The sequence below is a fragment of the Protomyctophum bolini genome, assembly GCF_963924005.1.
Source record: "Protomyctophum bolini genome assembly, chromosome: 2".
Lineage (NCBI taxonomy): Eukaryota > Metazoa > Chordata > Actinopteri > Myctophiformes > Myctophidae > Protomyctophum > Protomyctophum bolini.
The window spans coordinates 14,548,303-14,564,508 of record NC_137863.1 but is presented as its reverse complement, the minus strand read 5'-3'; the positions used below and the strand labels follow the sequence as shown (position 1 = coordinate 14,564,508).

Here is a 16,206-nt window from a genome sequence, read left to right as displayed (position 1 = left end):
GTATCGTTATCGGTACTCTACTCAGATATACTCGACCACATCCGTCGCCCTCCAGCTCTGGTGCAGGCTGTGTGGATCTTGATATTGATATCCCTGTCCTTTTGCTATAGGCTACCCTGTTCTCACCCCGAATAACTGCAATCACGAGTGGTTGTACTGTACATTGAACACGGCTAGTCTCCACATTGACTGACATTTCACTCTGGACAGCTGACTGGGCCAGGGTCAGGCTGCTGAAATGAATGAGCCTGTATCCGATGTGGAAGGCTAATCTGACCTCTGATCAGCTATTGTCTTTGTGCCTGTGTAGCAATGTCTACTGCTCCCCATCGCCAGAAGCCGTTATACAGTCTTCTATTGGCCACCATGGTTTGGAGCGTTTCTCTTCCGGTTTACTATCTGCATCATTGCAGGTGACCACAGTGGGGACGGTGCATTGTAGACTGCAGGAAGAGAGGAGGGAGGCTGGACCCCATCTACATCAATGAGCCTGCTGTAGAGAGTCAGCAGCTTCAAGTTCTTGGGTGTTCACATAACAGAGAAACTCACCTGGGACGAAAACACCGGCCGTGTGGCAAAATAGGTACAGGAACACCCCTTCCACCTCAGGTGGATGAAAGATCATGCAGGCCTTCTACAAGGGCACTATACCAAGAGCGTCATCATGACCTATTGCTCTCTCAACCGCAAACATCCCAGAGCATTAGTGGATATGAGCTTCCCTCCACCTGGGATATATACACCGACCAATACGTTAGTAAAGCCTGTAGGATTTGTTTCAGCTGCTACTGTCTGGCAAGCTGTACTGCAGCTTCAGCAGGCTCCGAGACAGCTTTTGCCAGCAGACAACTTGGTTTAAGGAACACTAGACACTAAAGGCTTGTTTCCTGTCTGCCTACTACACACACAGAGGCAGCTATGTGCACACAAAATCACACATAACAACACACACACACACACACACACACACACACACACACACACACACACACACACTTACTTGTCTTGGCTACTGTATATTGAGGGCCAGCCAGGTGGATGCCTCGGCGTCACAGGTTATCCACCTCTCTCCAGGAGGCTGTCTCATCGTCATCTATAGAGGGTATGCGGATGCTTAAAATGAATGGCACATCGAGTGGCAAAGCAACATGCAAAGTGAGTTTAACATTGTTTAACGTTGTTTAATGCAATCAGATATAGGACTTTTCTGTTTGGATGTAAGTATGGGCTGTCAAGGCCAGAAAAGTATTTTTTTGCCACTCAGTAGGCGTTCCTGCATAACTTCCGGGTTTGATGATGATGTCACGCGCATACCCTCTATAAATTGTGACAGGCGTACTTGTAGCATTATAAAAAGTGTCACCGTGGGTTCACCTACCTAACGAGGTCCTTGAGCTCCACGCATGTACGGCCACTGCTTCCACCATTAGTTGTACAATATCATCGTACTGTAGTTCTGTGTCAGCCTCCTCGGAGCACCTGTCCTCCAGACACTCTCTCCCCAGAACTCCTGCCTGAAGGACCCCGTGGGCTTCGTCTGGACGGAGGAACACTACGCACACACACACACGCACACACACACACACACACACACACACACACACACACACACACGCAGACGCACACGCACACGCACACACACATTCCAAGACACACCTGAACTTGAACTGTCTCACAGCACACTAGTGTAGGCTACGTACGTGTCTCAGTCAACAGCATTGGGAACCACTTACCGCCCGGGCCCGGGGGAGAACCTTGTGGAGGCGGAGCGCTCAGTGGACAGAGCAGTTGGGCCAGAAGCACCAGTATGGACAAACACGTCTTCATCTACAAACGGCAAGAATGATAAAGAACACGGAATGCCATTATGTAACAACAATAGTCCTAATTGTAACAAATCAATCAATCAATCATAAATGAATAAATGCCATTGCTTTATAAATGATTGATTGATTGATTGATTGATTGAAGCCCAGCGCACATGGACTTACAGGACACTTTTACATAATGACAGTAAACTGACATGACAGTTCACAAACAATTATCAAATTAATACTAAAACTAAAACACCCAAGCTTCTTAAGTGGCAAATTACATTGATTGATTGATTAACAGTTTGCAGAATTACAGTACATTTCAAGTACAACTCAATACAAAAACTGTTAATTATACAGAATAAAATACACCCTTGGGGCTTGTAACAGGAGACCGGACATGGGCCTACTTGAAGAACTCAGATCGTCTTCTACTCCAGGCTCTAGAAACAAACTATGTAGTCTTAAATACTTCATGATTAAATAACTCCAACATCTGACCATCATCTTCCCAGAATAGCTCAGGTTTTTGTTGTTGCATTACCTCAAATAATGGAACCCTCAAATCACCAGTGTACAATAAAACATCAAATTAAATTCATTTTCCACATTATTCAGCTAGGTCACATACATTACATAACCTATTCAAAAAGTTGAAAATCTACAGTAATGACCCAAAGACTTTCTTCATTTAAATTTGGGACAGTAATCACACATTGTTTTGAGTATTATTGATGTTCGCCTGCATTCTGCTTCACCATCAAAATGGTGCTAAACTACAATTAAAGTTGACTAAAGTCAACGACATCAAATGTTAAATTGAACATGAAAATGGACTCACCGTTCCAACTTGTGTTTGTCGGATTTGTCCTGTTGTTGGCTTGTTGCTTCTGAGCTGAATGTCGTCAGAGAGAGGAGCTGGACTTATAGATACTAACTGTTAGTGTATCAGACCATGAGGCCTTGACACATATACTTTATCAGACTTATAAACACTCACCATGAGGCCTTACTGTGACACATAGTTTATCAGGACACTACATGTCCAAGGACAATGTGCAGTAGTAGGAGAACAACTGATTTGAATCACTAACCTAACAATTAAACACATAATAAGCGACAACAAAACTCCTTCACCACAGGGTTCCTACACATGCAGCCAAATAAATCAAGGTGTCAGAGGTCAAAAGTGGACGGTACCTGCTATCACCTTTGGGTGCCTGGGGTGTCTGTACCAGGGCGGCCAAGGGGCGACTGGTGGCAGAATGTACTGCCGCCATGGGAGTACGGACACCCCAGGTTGGGGCGACAGCAAGAGCTGGAATCATCGACCGGGCAGGGACCACGGGCCTCCCCCTGAGTCCCCTGTGCAGGAAAACAGTTACAGGACAGCAGTAAATAGTCTGGAAACATAAATATTTTTCCATACATTATTTTATATACTTTTCCAGACCTGGTAAAGTAATAAATTAAATTCCATACTTTTCCATACTTGCGTAGGATTAGGCCTATCCCTGTCTTGTTAGTTGGAGCTGTTCGTGGCTACACACTTGTGGGTGTTCAGGGAATAGAAAAGGGGGCTCAGAACGCAGCCCTAGAGGGCAGGGGAGCAGAGGTGCTGGAGCCTATTATATCCTCATCTTGAATCTTGTAACGAGAACTCTCTCTCTAATACAGTCAGACTCAATTGGTCTGAGCACGTACTTTAGGGATTTATAGCTCTGGCCTGCACATGAAAATTAGGCCACAGCAGGAGGAACACATGTGCACGCATGTGGGCACAGTCAGACACACACTCACATGTGCGCGCACACACACACACACACACACACACACACACAGAGTCGCATCATATCACCATCAATATCGTACATGCTATCGCTGTTAAAATGTATTGTTACACTTCATGCACACCTGCAGTACACACATATAGGAAATTATACATTATATATTTATTATATAAGTACAACCACTCAATGAGTGGCAGCATCACATGGCACTGCATTTTGTCTATGTTTAGTTGGCATTGTGCTGAACGCTTGGTGCTGCATTCCTTTCACCAGCCCATGGCTTAGCATCGTCTGCAGCTATTATCCTAATCAGACCAAATGGGGCCCCACAGTCTCTTCTGTCATTACTGACCACCATACCTCTATAGCCAAATAAATAATACCAAGCAAATCGCTTAATCGCTCTAAGAGCGGGTTGTATCTGTTAACTATGGCTCCTTAGCAAAGACAGATGAGGGCGAACTGCTGAACTGCATTTCTTTGAACTTAAACTTCAATGATTATATTTTTCACTTTTACAACAAGAAAAAAATTATTATGAAACAAATAATATTTAAAAAAAAAGTATAATCCTATCCAGGACCCACAAACTCGGAATTGAATTCTGGAAAAACCATGAGAACCAGGCTTTGGGGGCATCCGCCTCGACTGTGTGTGGTCAAATAGAGGGACAAAGACAAAGAGGCAGAGAGAGAGAGGCAGGGGGAGGTGTGGGGGGGAGAGAGAGAGAGAGAGAGAGAGAGAGAGAGAGAGAGAGAGAGAGAGAGAGAGAGAGAGAGAGAGTGCGAGAGATGAGGAATAGTGGGGGAGAAACAAAGATGGGCAGCAACATAAACAATAATAATCACAATAACAACTACAATGACAGTAATAGCAATAATAATAACTATAATAACAGTCTACATGCCATATTCCTAAATATGTGCAGTTGCAGCCATAGGTAAGATATAGTACAGTCACCTATTATTCTTTCTTCTATTTGGAAGGCCTAGATGAGGGACACTGGGTGGGACTGTATTTAAAGGCCTATATGGAGGAAAAGGCTTGTTGTGTTAAGTCCTAAATAAATGCACATGCAGCTGAGTGCTGACCTTAGAGTACTCGCCCTATCATAAAGGATAAAAACAAAACAAGTGAAGAGTGAAGAGAACATAAAAGCTGTCAAAGTGTTTATCCCCTCCTGGCACAGACTGACCACAGTGCTGACCACAAACACAACACCATAAGAGAAGACGGGGTCATGACATGCCACTGGAAAGTTCACCATCATAATCATTGTTATCGAGAGACCACTCCCTCTTCTGGGTTTTGTGTGTGTGTGTGTGTGTGTGTGTGTGTGTGTGTGTGTGTGTGTGTGTGTGTGTGTGTGTGTGTGTGTGTGTGCACACAAGCGTGCATCTGTTTTTTTGGGGGGGGGGGTCTATTTAAGTAGTCTCACCACCATAGACAGAAGGGACAATACTGTAGGTGACTGAGATAGATGCCGTGGTGTGTTCTGCTCACCATCACTTTTCTTCTAGTCATCATCACCACATAAAGGTAAGACAATTACATTTTCCTGATGGTTATCTAGCAGCCTCTTATCAGTTTATAGTATAAGAAACATAATTATTGGTGGTATATCAATACAGTAACATTGTTTTAATTGCTGGTGTTTGTCATAGTTATAATATGATCCATCGTGGGTCATAGAGAGATCGATACATTTCTAGAATGAAAGTGGTGAGAATTCTTTACTTCCCAATCTTCCATGATCCATGGGATTATTCCATATAATCTCATGATTTAAAACAACAAAGACAACTAACCTCGAATTACTACCAGTATCTGCCTTCTGCAATTGTGAGGATGTTACAAATTACGAGATAACAAATTAACCAAACTACTATACGTAAAATACTGTATTGTTCTGTGTACAAAGTACATTAAATATATATAATTCCAGATCCAGGCTTCACTGTGATGTGTATTTATATAGAGGATAGTGTGTATTGGGTACACTCCAGAAACACAGGCCTATTTTCCATCGTCCATTTTCCAGCTTCTATCAACCCATGAGCCCCCTGTGTGGTGGATTTGGAAATACGGATGCAGTATTTCACTTTAATTTTCAACTAGACTAAGGAATACTTTTAGAACTTTGTCATACAGTACATTATACATTATTTTGTAAACACAGTTTGATTGTGTACATTAAATAACCATTACTCTAATTAATTTAGTGTTCTATTTCTAATGGAACTGGCTTAATAATTTGATTACCTCAAATGGAAGTATGATGATCTACTGTAAGTGATCTTCAAAAGGAAGAAGGAAGAAAAAACTATATATTCACCTCAAGCTTCCACACTGTCTTTCTGTCTTTCTATCCCAATCTGTGGAAAAACACAGGTGAAATCTGGGATTGATGTTATCGGCCTTGGGCGTCTCTGTCTTCCACCACTTTCATTTTTTGGGGGACATCAGCACTGGGAGGTGACTGACTGATATTGCTCAGACAGCAGGCCAGCAGGGTTCATTAGGCCACTATAATAAGCATCATGTAACAGCACAAGCCCGTCCCCGCTGATATAGCCACCCAGATGGTTCTGATGAGCGTTTGGGGGGGGGGGGGGGGGGACTATAGGGCCAGGAATCAAACCTGGGACTTTTTAGATTCTCAGGCAGCCTCAGCTATGGCCGCTCGCAACAAAATGGACCGAAGAGTCTATTTTTACATTCTTGCAATGCAGAGTTGAATCTGCAGTGTTTGCTCTTTATATAGCAAAAATGCCTAAGTAATACTGGGTGGGATACAATTAAGCCTAGATAATCTTTGGAGGATCCTGTATATACAGCAGATGTGCAATGGAATGTATAAATGCTGGAGCACAGAGTCGGGTGGAACAAAATTGGAAGCCTTAATTAAGACCCAACACACAGTGTTCCACAGTGACATGCACTTCAGTCAGAGGTTTTATTTTTGTCTTCCAGGGGGAATCTAAACAGCCAAGATGCCTGAGCAAGCGTAAGTATTGTGTTTCTGTTTACTTTTCCCAGATTGAAATCTGACCATCATCAGGCTTATTATAGAAACATAAATTGTGAATGACAATACATGGTGCTTAAAATAGTTGGCTAGTAACAATTAAGTTAAATTCCTGTCCCCTTTGTGCTCTTTTTATATTTTCAAATGGCCTTCTATCAACAGTCAAGAGGTAAGATCAACACAGCACCACAGAACTTCACTGCAAAGTCTCAGATAATTGTTGTGTTTTTAAAACTAATAATCTCAAATTGTGTTTTTTTTTAATACACAGAAGTCCAAGATTTCAGCCTCCCGCAGGCTCATGCTAAAGGTCAGTTCCTTAAGGCTAATAGGCTATAACTGAATGACCATTAACCACTCCGGCCTGCATCCATATTGGGGGAACATTAGCCAAAAATAGTATAACTCTGCTATTTTAGAGATTTGGTGTAAAAAGCAGGCCAAGTACAGAGCCAACTCAGGTCCAGTTTACTAAGTCTAGACTAGCGTTTAAGTGGTTTACACAAGTTGCATCAACAGACAATAATCAATCTCTCACTGACACTCTCACCATTATGGCTTCCTGTGTACGTGGTCTCGTCGCAGAGCTTGATGGTAGCCAAGGCTAAAGAGGACCTGGAGCAGGAACTGGTGGACAAGGAGGAGGAGAAGATGACGTACCTGGAAGAGAAGGCTCCTCCAATACAGACAAGTAGGATGTCTTTGGAAGAACTTAAGGTACAATGGACCACATTCAAACAGCTTCCATTTTGCTCGACATGTATCATGTAATGTTACAGTACAACCAGTACTGAGAAACCAGTGAGAAAGTGAAGTGGTGAGAAAAATGGAATGGGGGGCGCCTGTTTTTCTCGTGCGGGAGGCCGTGGCCGGGTCCCTTTGAGGCTGATTGGCCTTACATTGCGCTCACCACAGACCTCACCACTTTCTCTCACCCACATAGGCATTATGCCAGGAGTTACATGCCAAAATAGACGTGGTGGATGAAGAGAGGTACGACATTGACACAAAAGTGCATCACAACACAAGAGAGGTAAGTAACTAAAGGTGGGCCCAGTGTGTCTGTCCACACCACCATTCTACAGCAACAGCAGTTGAACCATTGGTAGTGCTGTGCATAATATCATAACAGTTATAAATAGAGTTTAGGGTTTGATTATTACCACGTCCACGAGTCCACTCTATAAATGGATAAGTGTCATGAGTGACATTATGACATGGATCAACATTCAACATGTGTACCATGTATTGTATCACTCTACTTGAACTACAGATCAAAGACCTGACCATCAAGGTTCTGGATCTGCGAGGGAAGTTCAAACGACCCAGCCTGCGGCGGGTTCGAGTCTCTGCTGACGCCATCCTGCGCTCACTCCTGGGCTCCAAGCATAAGGTCTCCATGGACCTGCGGGCTAATCTTAAATCAGTCAAGAAGGAGGACACAGAGAAGGTGGGTTTCAAAAACTTATAATGGCAGACAAAGAGGAAGAGCCAATGACTGTGGACGACATTTTACATCATATAATAATATAATCATCGATTCATGTCATATAATCGGTTCAGGAATATAAAAGAAGACATATAACACATTATTGTCTGATGAGATATCTAAAGTGCCGTTTCCTGTCTGATACCTCAGAGTCAGAAACGATACCTGCCGCTGTTTAGATGCCTCAATAAAATGATGAGCTGTGCACATTAAAAAGCAAATCATAGAAAACAACCTGTGATATGTCTTCTTTCATATTGAACCGGTTGACAAAGGTCTCAGTCGTACATATCAAATACATATCAATGTGGAGGTCCTTGACATGAAATGGTTGAGAACCTCTGGTTTGTTGTTTCAGGAAACGGAGGTCAGCGACTGGAGGAAGAATGTAGAAGCCATGTCTGGCATGGAGGGGAGAAAGAAGATGTTTGATGCTGCCGCCACCCAGTAAATGGACAATAGCAAAATATAATAATAATAACCTTAATATAACCAGTAGATTACAGACAGAGACCATGTAAGTTAATTATTTCATTGTCTACAGTAATTTCATTAACAAGTAGCCAAGCCTCAAAATGCAATGATCTAGTTTCTTGAATTTACATGTTGTTGTTTTTTTACATGTGTTCTTGTTCAGCATTTTTTTAACCTGATGGTATAAAGTCGTTATATTTCATTGTCACTTACCGGTAAATAAATAGTGTACAATATGCTCTGGTTCTTTTATTTATTCTGTTAACTAATGAGAGCTAAAGTTCCTATACTACAAATCAATTGAATATGGAATTTAAACATATTAGATATTTTGTTCTGATGACATTCTCCTTCTAATGTGTGATGCCCTACTTTTTCCAGTAACTTCATTTATTTTGCATAATCTTTGGGAAACTTAAATAAATACATGAATTAAATCAGAAAAGTAATTGAAAAACCAAAGCCCCCTCATGTATTAGAAGGTCAACAATATCAGACACCATGACCTAGGACGGGTGTTTTCGATTAATCTAACTCGGGTAGGCAACCTTAGGCACAGGTGCCAACATTGGCACAGGGGAGGTTAATCACTGGCACACTGAGAGAGGTTGTTTTTTTTGCTTTTAAAATAAAGAATTCAAAAAAGTCAGTTAAATGATGTCCCCTCACACATATATATACAGTACAACTTAACATCTTTCTGCACATAATTCTACATTCATTAAAACTGTTAACTCTGACATGGTGACTGGGAGAGTCTGGGAGATATTTGGGTTAAGTCTAATTTTTTCACCCAATGTCAATTATCTAATGTAATCCTGGGCGCTACACTTCCTCTGCCAACCTGGGGGGGCAGCGGACTGACCTCATGCCTCCTTCTATGCATGAGGAGTCCAAGCTGCTTCTTTTCACCTGACAGGGGAGAGTATCCCTGGCCGGACGTAGCGCGCGTAAGGAACACGTTATTCCGACCAGTTCCTTTCTCCACCATCAGGCGCCCCGGCTGGCCAGATGGAGGTAGTTTAGAGACCAGGATTACTGCATGTTTTCGTGATGGTACCCTAGGGGACACAGGGAGAACATGCAAACTCCACACAGAAAGGCCCTTTCACCAATCCCGCCTCGGGTATGGGCACTGATGACGTGGAGGAGGGAACAGAACACACCCCCAGCGGTAATCGAACCCAGGACCTATAGCTGTGAGGCGACAGCTACCGACTGTGCCACCGTGACCCCCATCTAATAACATTTCTAAACAAGAAGAAGAAATAAAGATTATTTTGTATTGCCCATGGACAATCAAAATCAAAAAACATTTCATTTCGATGTGGTGTCATAATTAAACTTAGAGTTGATATGGCACCCTGACTCAAGAAAATTAAAACATGGCACTTCATGTCAAAAAGGTTGCCCATGCAGTTAAATGAGGATTGAAGTTGCAATGGGTTTGTATAGGAAGGGGCATTTCTGATATATATCTATAGCCCAGGTGCTCACAAAAACCTTTGATGTTAAAATTACCACAAATATGTTTGAAAGTGAAATATCCCTTTAAGCATTTCTTAGATTGACTAAATGTATATTATTTTCAGTGTTACTGTTTTTGTAGACAGACTATATAATCTGTGTTCTACTGTAGGCTACAATCCAAAAACAACCCTGGCTATAAGAAAGAGCTGGGGTTCTCAAACCTATTTACTGGACACCCCATTTTATGGGGGAAATGCTTTTGGCAATCCAATTAACCACATGGAATAAGATCAGGAGCTCCTTACTAGAGTGGAATCAGAGTGTGCCAAGGTTGGCCTCTGACTGAATGCCAAGAAAACTGAAGTTATCACCTATAACATCCCATCAGAGCATCCACTTCTGACAACAACAGGAGGCACTGCTTTGAAGGAAGTCAAGGACTTCAAGTACCTGGGCTCATGGGTCGAGAGGTCAACTCAACCGAACAAGACCTGAGAGTGAGGAAGGCACTTGCATGGAGGGCCCTAAACGGCATGGCCAGTGTATGGAACTACAACCTCCCCGTCAAACCAAACTCAGCTTCTTCTACGCAACGGTAGAGTCTGTTCTCCTATACTGCAGTGAATGCTGGACCCTGGCCTGAAGCCAACCCTGCAGAAGTCTCTCGAATCTCGATGGGTACTACACCAGAATGCTGCGTGCAGCACTCAACATCAGTAAGAGCACACATGTTACCAACACAAATCTGTATGATGGAATGCCAAGGGTGAGCCAGAAAATAGCAGCCAGGAGAATGAGACTAGCAGGACACTGACAAAGACACCAAGAGCTGCCAAACAGCAAACTAGTAGCCTACTGTGGGCACCGGTCACGAGGACGTCCCACGCTAACATACATGGATGTACTCAAGAACGGGGCGGTGACTGGAAGCAACGATGAAGGGCTCGTCTAGGGTTGCCAACTATTAGATTTTCAAATAAGGGACATTTCTCGGGCACGCGGCGAAGCCGCGTGTCCGCTGCGTAAGGCGCGCGGCGAAGCCGCGCGCAAAATTTTTTTGGTGTCCCTTATTAAAAATTGGTGTCCCTTATTTGAAAATGTTATAGAAAAATTGGGTAATTTCCGGTCAAACCCCCCCCCCCAATTTCAGGTCTAAATTACGTTAATCAATTACATTAAATTAAACAACACAGTACAATCTTTTGGCTTCCAGCGACCCCACATTGTTTTTTCAGGAACAATATTTCTAGTTGTAATATTGTAATTGTAATATAATATTATAATTAATATCAAATACTACCTGACCTGTATTGACATGTAGGCCTATATGAGCTGTTTGAGAGTGTAAAAGTGCTACAGTATATAGTATGCATTATTTTTATTATGAATAAATATTAGTCATTACATCTACTTACATTATAATATGATTTAGTTGATTTTAATGGTTTAAAAAAGATATATAACAGTGTATCAGTGTTGGGGTACTTAATTAGTAATTACATTGACCATTTAGCAGTATGAAATTGACAAAAAACGAAATCTAAAAGTTAGTAAAGGTATGATTTGGAAAGTATACATGACTTGAATGAATCTGCAGTCTGCACTGACCTAAAACTTTGCTCTACCCTAACCCTTCCAACATATAGTTCATGCCATAAGGTTTTATAGGTTTAACAAACAGCATACAAAATATTAAGCCTTAAATGGCAAATGTTCAAATCATAAACTTGACCTTATTTCAGACCATTTTACAAAGCATACAGGCTTCTCAGTACCTGGTTTAAATTCACATTTACAGTTACTAAGCCAGTGGTTCCCAAAATGGGGTCCGGGGACCCCCAGGGGTCCTTGAGTGAGTTCCAAGGGGTCTCCAGCTAAATGATACTTTGGAACCAAATGGATCCTTATGGGTCTGTAACTCTGAGAGTGCAGGTCCATTTGGTTCCATTTGTATACTCTCAGAGTTAAATTAACATAGATTTTACAATATAAATTGGGGGTTCCAGAGGTAGAAAACTAGAAATGCCATTAAATGGGGGTCCGTGGACTAATGCATGACAAACTGGGGGTCCTTGAAATTAAACGGGTTGAGAATCACTGCTAGAGCCTTATCTTCTCTTATGGGGGTCCATGGCATTAGGTTTTCAATTGGGGGTCCGCAGGCTCATTAGTGTCAATTTGAGGGTCCTTTAGCCCTGGTCCAGTGCTTACAGCGGGGGTCCTTGACATGAAAAAGTTTGGGAACCACTGCTCTAGAGTTGCTTGATGAACAAGGAACTACTTAGCCTATATGTGTCCCTGTCAGGGCTAACTGGCACATGATGACAGCACAGTCCTTTGCAATTTGCAACTCTAGATTTATTATAGCCTAATGATATGAAGTGACTTGCCATAAACCATCCATTGACTCCCCATTCATCCAATTTGCATCTGCTTGTATTAAACGACATTAAACTCACCAACATTGCAGCTGTAGGGAAAGGTTGAATATCCACTTTCAAACTGCAAAGCTTTTGTTTCATAAAAATCCACCGAATCTTTTTCCCACTCAGCTCTGCACTTAGTTTTTCTTCTTTTTTAGTTATATCTCACTACTAGAACTTTCTGACTCTGAGGTAGATAAGATGTTTGGCTGTGAACAGCATCCATTAGTTTTTTCAATGTTTTGGACCGGGAGCCTGGTGAAATAGTTGCTAAGATACGACACTGCATAGTGATTGGCTCTGCTGCATGCCTATGAAGAGTACTGACCAATGAGCTGTGCCTAGCGCCTCTCTAGACAGCAGGTTCCATGTATTCCTCCTGTTCCCATAGCTCAGATGGCTGCCCCTTCTGCTTGTGTGTGTATGTGTGAGTGTCCGCATGTGAGCGACTGAGAATCACCATAACGCGCTGTCATTCTTCCACGACCCCAAAATACGGGATTAAGTGCGTCCCGTATCGGTTCATTACGGGACAGGTCTTTTAGTTGTCAAATACGATACAAACCCGTATTTTACGGGACGGTTGGCAACCCCGCTCGTCTGAGGACGACCTAGAAGAATTAAAAGTTGAAATATAGCACAGCCTATTTTTTCTTATTATTTTTTAATCATTGAATAGGAACATTAATTAGACAATACATTTACAACACTTCTGTATTAGGGATGGGTGTAGCGAACCAGGCTGGACAAAGAGGTTAAAGGCCGACTGATGATGTGAAGTTTCTTTAATAGATCATCGTGAAAACTAAAGGCAAGGCACAAACATATAATCAATACAGGAAGACATCTTCAATAATGTGAGGCATTCATATAAACAAATAAGTTTACAATTAACCAATAAAAGTTTCATATCAAAACATAATACCATATAAACAAACCAATAAAACAAGATCCCACAACAATATGACACAAACCAATAACCATAAAATGACATTCACCTTGTTCCCTCTCCAGCTAGGTGCTAACTTGTTACCAGGTGTCCCAATATCATGATGTCACTTGACCATGCCATTCTCCAGGAAAGTCACTAAAACCAATAAATCAATAATTAAAATCTGGCAGTTCCATTTCCATTTCATTTGTTATTTCATTTGTCTGCACTCACTTGATCCTTTTGGTGTTCCATTTCATCCTGTTGGTGAGGTTAGGCTTAGCTTTCCATGATCATGGTTTGGAGCACATGAAGAACAAACATTTACTCCCTGACTGATGCATGCTGGGCTTTATCAGACAGTATGAGTGAGCAAGCTTCCCGTTTGCCCACATAGCCTTTCAAAGTAAGAGCCTTTCCTCCATTTCCATTCCGGGGTCCGTTACAATGGGACTATATGACATGTCACTATTATTGTTGCAAACATAATTGCGGTTAAAGATACTTAATCATTTGATTCTTAAAACTTAAAATGCCACTTTTGTTAACCACTTGAACCCACAGCGTCCCTATTCTGGGGGGGGGGGGGGCATTCACCAAAAATAGCCGATCTACAAGCTCATAACATGCTTGTAGATCTGCTATTTTTATCGAATCGATTTGTGTCGAGTAAAATAAGAGTGTAACAAATTTCAAATGTGCTCTATACAGGTCTGGTTTATCAACTGTAGAGGGTTTAAGAAGTGGAACTGAATTTGTAGCTAAATTAAATCACTGCGATCTCCACTGAGATGTTTCCCAAGTGAGTGTTGTTCACATACACATACAGTAACTACCGGCCTAAACCCTATCCCCTGGAAAATATTCACTTATTGTGCAAGTCAGTTATTTGCAACTAGATGGCAGTATATGTCATGCTGCATTATATGTCTATGTCTATTATATGTCATGCTGCATTATACTATAGGGGGAATTGGGCCTATAGGACTCATCACTGTACTCTGTACACCCTAGTGGGTTGGTATTCCTTAACGTCTCGCAGGTTACTACATTGGTATTCTCTCATTTATAAAGCCATTCTTGGTAATCTCCCACGTTACATTGGTTCTAAATTTGAACTTGTCCAAAACTCTCTCAACCTCAGATAAAATGCTTGGTTACGCTACGTCGTGCCCCCAACAAAATCTGAGGCTGGGGAAAAAAAAAGCATTGCTTATTTCGGAAGCCTGGTCTTGGAATGACCTACAGACCAGACTCAAAATGGCTGCTGTGATAGTGAGCTTTAAAAGGATTGCCATGGGCACACTTCCCATACACTGCTCCTGCTTTGACGTATAGCAAATGTCTGCTTGCTTTTTAGTCTACTAGCAATTTCCGTTGCTTAGTTTTTAGTTTTTATTAGTCGCGTTACTAAACATTCCTGTTCCCCCTTTGAGTTTCTTCAGTAGTGGGTACTGTATTTATGAGCATTGTATGCCTGTCCAGTTTTTTGTTGTGTATTTTTGTTACTGGCAGAGCTGTGTCACTTATTTTGCCTCTTGTCTTGGCCAGTTTCAATGTGGTTTTTACTGGTTAAATAAAGGTTAAATAAAAATAAAAATATATTCTCACCATGCATTCCAGTCAGTCCAAAATGATTTGTAAAGTTTAAGCCAATTGTTGAACACATGGCGGACATTTTGCTCATAACCTATGAGTCTGTCATAAGTCATTATCTGGACTATGACATAATAATATAAGTATATGTGAAAATGGCACAACCCAACCCAGACTTTTATGACAACATGGATGGATCGGACAGGAGTGATCAGTTGTGAAGCATGCCATGATGGCTCTGGTGGTGCAGAACCAAAAGATGGGTGGGTGTAGTGTCTCCCCTGCCATGGGTGGAGCTTCATGAGCTTTTAAATCCTGTGACAAACCAGGCCCAGGTCCGGTGTCCCAATAGCATGCATGACCTTCCAAGCCTCTATAATACCTCCCAGCCTCTTGCAAATAGCAGGAAACAAAGAACAAACAAAAGCCCTGGCAGACAGAGCAGCAGAGCCATCATCACATGGCATTATGACGAATAGTATTTATTGGTGGACCACTGGACCCTTCAACAGGGATTGCTGTTCTGTAACTGGACTGTCTTCAACACAGTTTTATATTTTTGGCTTTGACTTCTGAGAGGCATAAGCTGAGCCACAACACACTATGAGTAATTTGGCTTGTTTATCTCATGTTATTGCCTGTGAGTGTGAGGACAGAGGGCAGCAATTCACACAGTAAAGGCCAGATGCTAATAAGGGTGCGAGGTTTAGAATACTCTTTCATTTCATTCTCCTATGAGACAACTCAGTTATTTGATTATAAAATACCTTTCCATTAGTTGCTATATAATTTCACTGCTCATACACAATGTATTTGAATCTTTGAATTACAGCATGTTCTAAAACCCTATTAGGCGGCGGCCTAATGGTCTAATTTCACAATTAGACCAGACACACAGAGACATGAATTTCCCAATGATTTGTTTCTTTTGTTTGAGAATGAGTGAAGTGTGTGTTCACATGAAACATCGCAAACCTTTCATGTATCTGTGAAACCAACTTTTTATTGGAGCCTTAATCCTTTGCTGCTCGTTCCAGGTTTGGACTTGTAAAAATAGATATTGAAGGTCCATGGAGGATACGTGATGATCTTATGTATCTGATCCTACCTACCATCTGTGTGTAGGTATGTACCCTCCCATTGTAGCCATGGGCAGGGGGCCGCCATGTGATCTGTAGTTAGGTTTAAAAG

At 41.8% G+C, this 16,206-nt stretch overlaps 1 protein-coding gene across 1 annotated transcript; it reads left to right on the top strand.

The window, feature by feature from the left end:
• The first annotated feature begins 6,738 nt into the window (after positions 1 to 6,738).
• Positions 6,739 to 8,831, top strand: LOC308321993 (troponin I, slow skeletal muscle-like). Its single transcript, XM_080773160.1, has 5 exons — positions 6,739 to 6,942; positions 7,218 to 7,349; positions 7,576 to 7,665; positions 7,906 to 8,082; positions 8,480 to 8,831. Exons 1-5 carry the CDS (start codon positions 6,934 to 6,936, stop codon positions 8,570 to 8,572), a joined length of 501 nt encoding a protein of 166 aa, XP_080629286.1. The 5' UTR covers positions 6,739 to 6,933; the 3' UTR covers positions 8,573 to 8,831.
• The last annotated feature ends 7,375 nt before the right edge of the window (positions 8,832 to 16,206 follow it).

Coding starts and splice junctions, on each gene's coding strand:
- LOC308321993 (XM_080773160.1), top strand. Junction 7,350..7,575: donor TGTCTTTGGAAGAACTTAAG/GTACAATGGACC, acceptor TCACCCACATAG/GCATTATGCCAGGAGTTACA. Junction 8,083..8,479: donor AGAAGGAGGACACAGAGAAG/GTGGGTTTCAAA, acceptor TTGTTGTTTCAG/GAAACGGAGGTCAGCGACTG.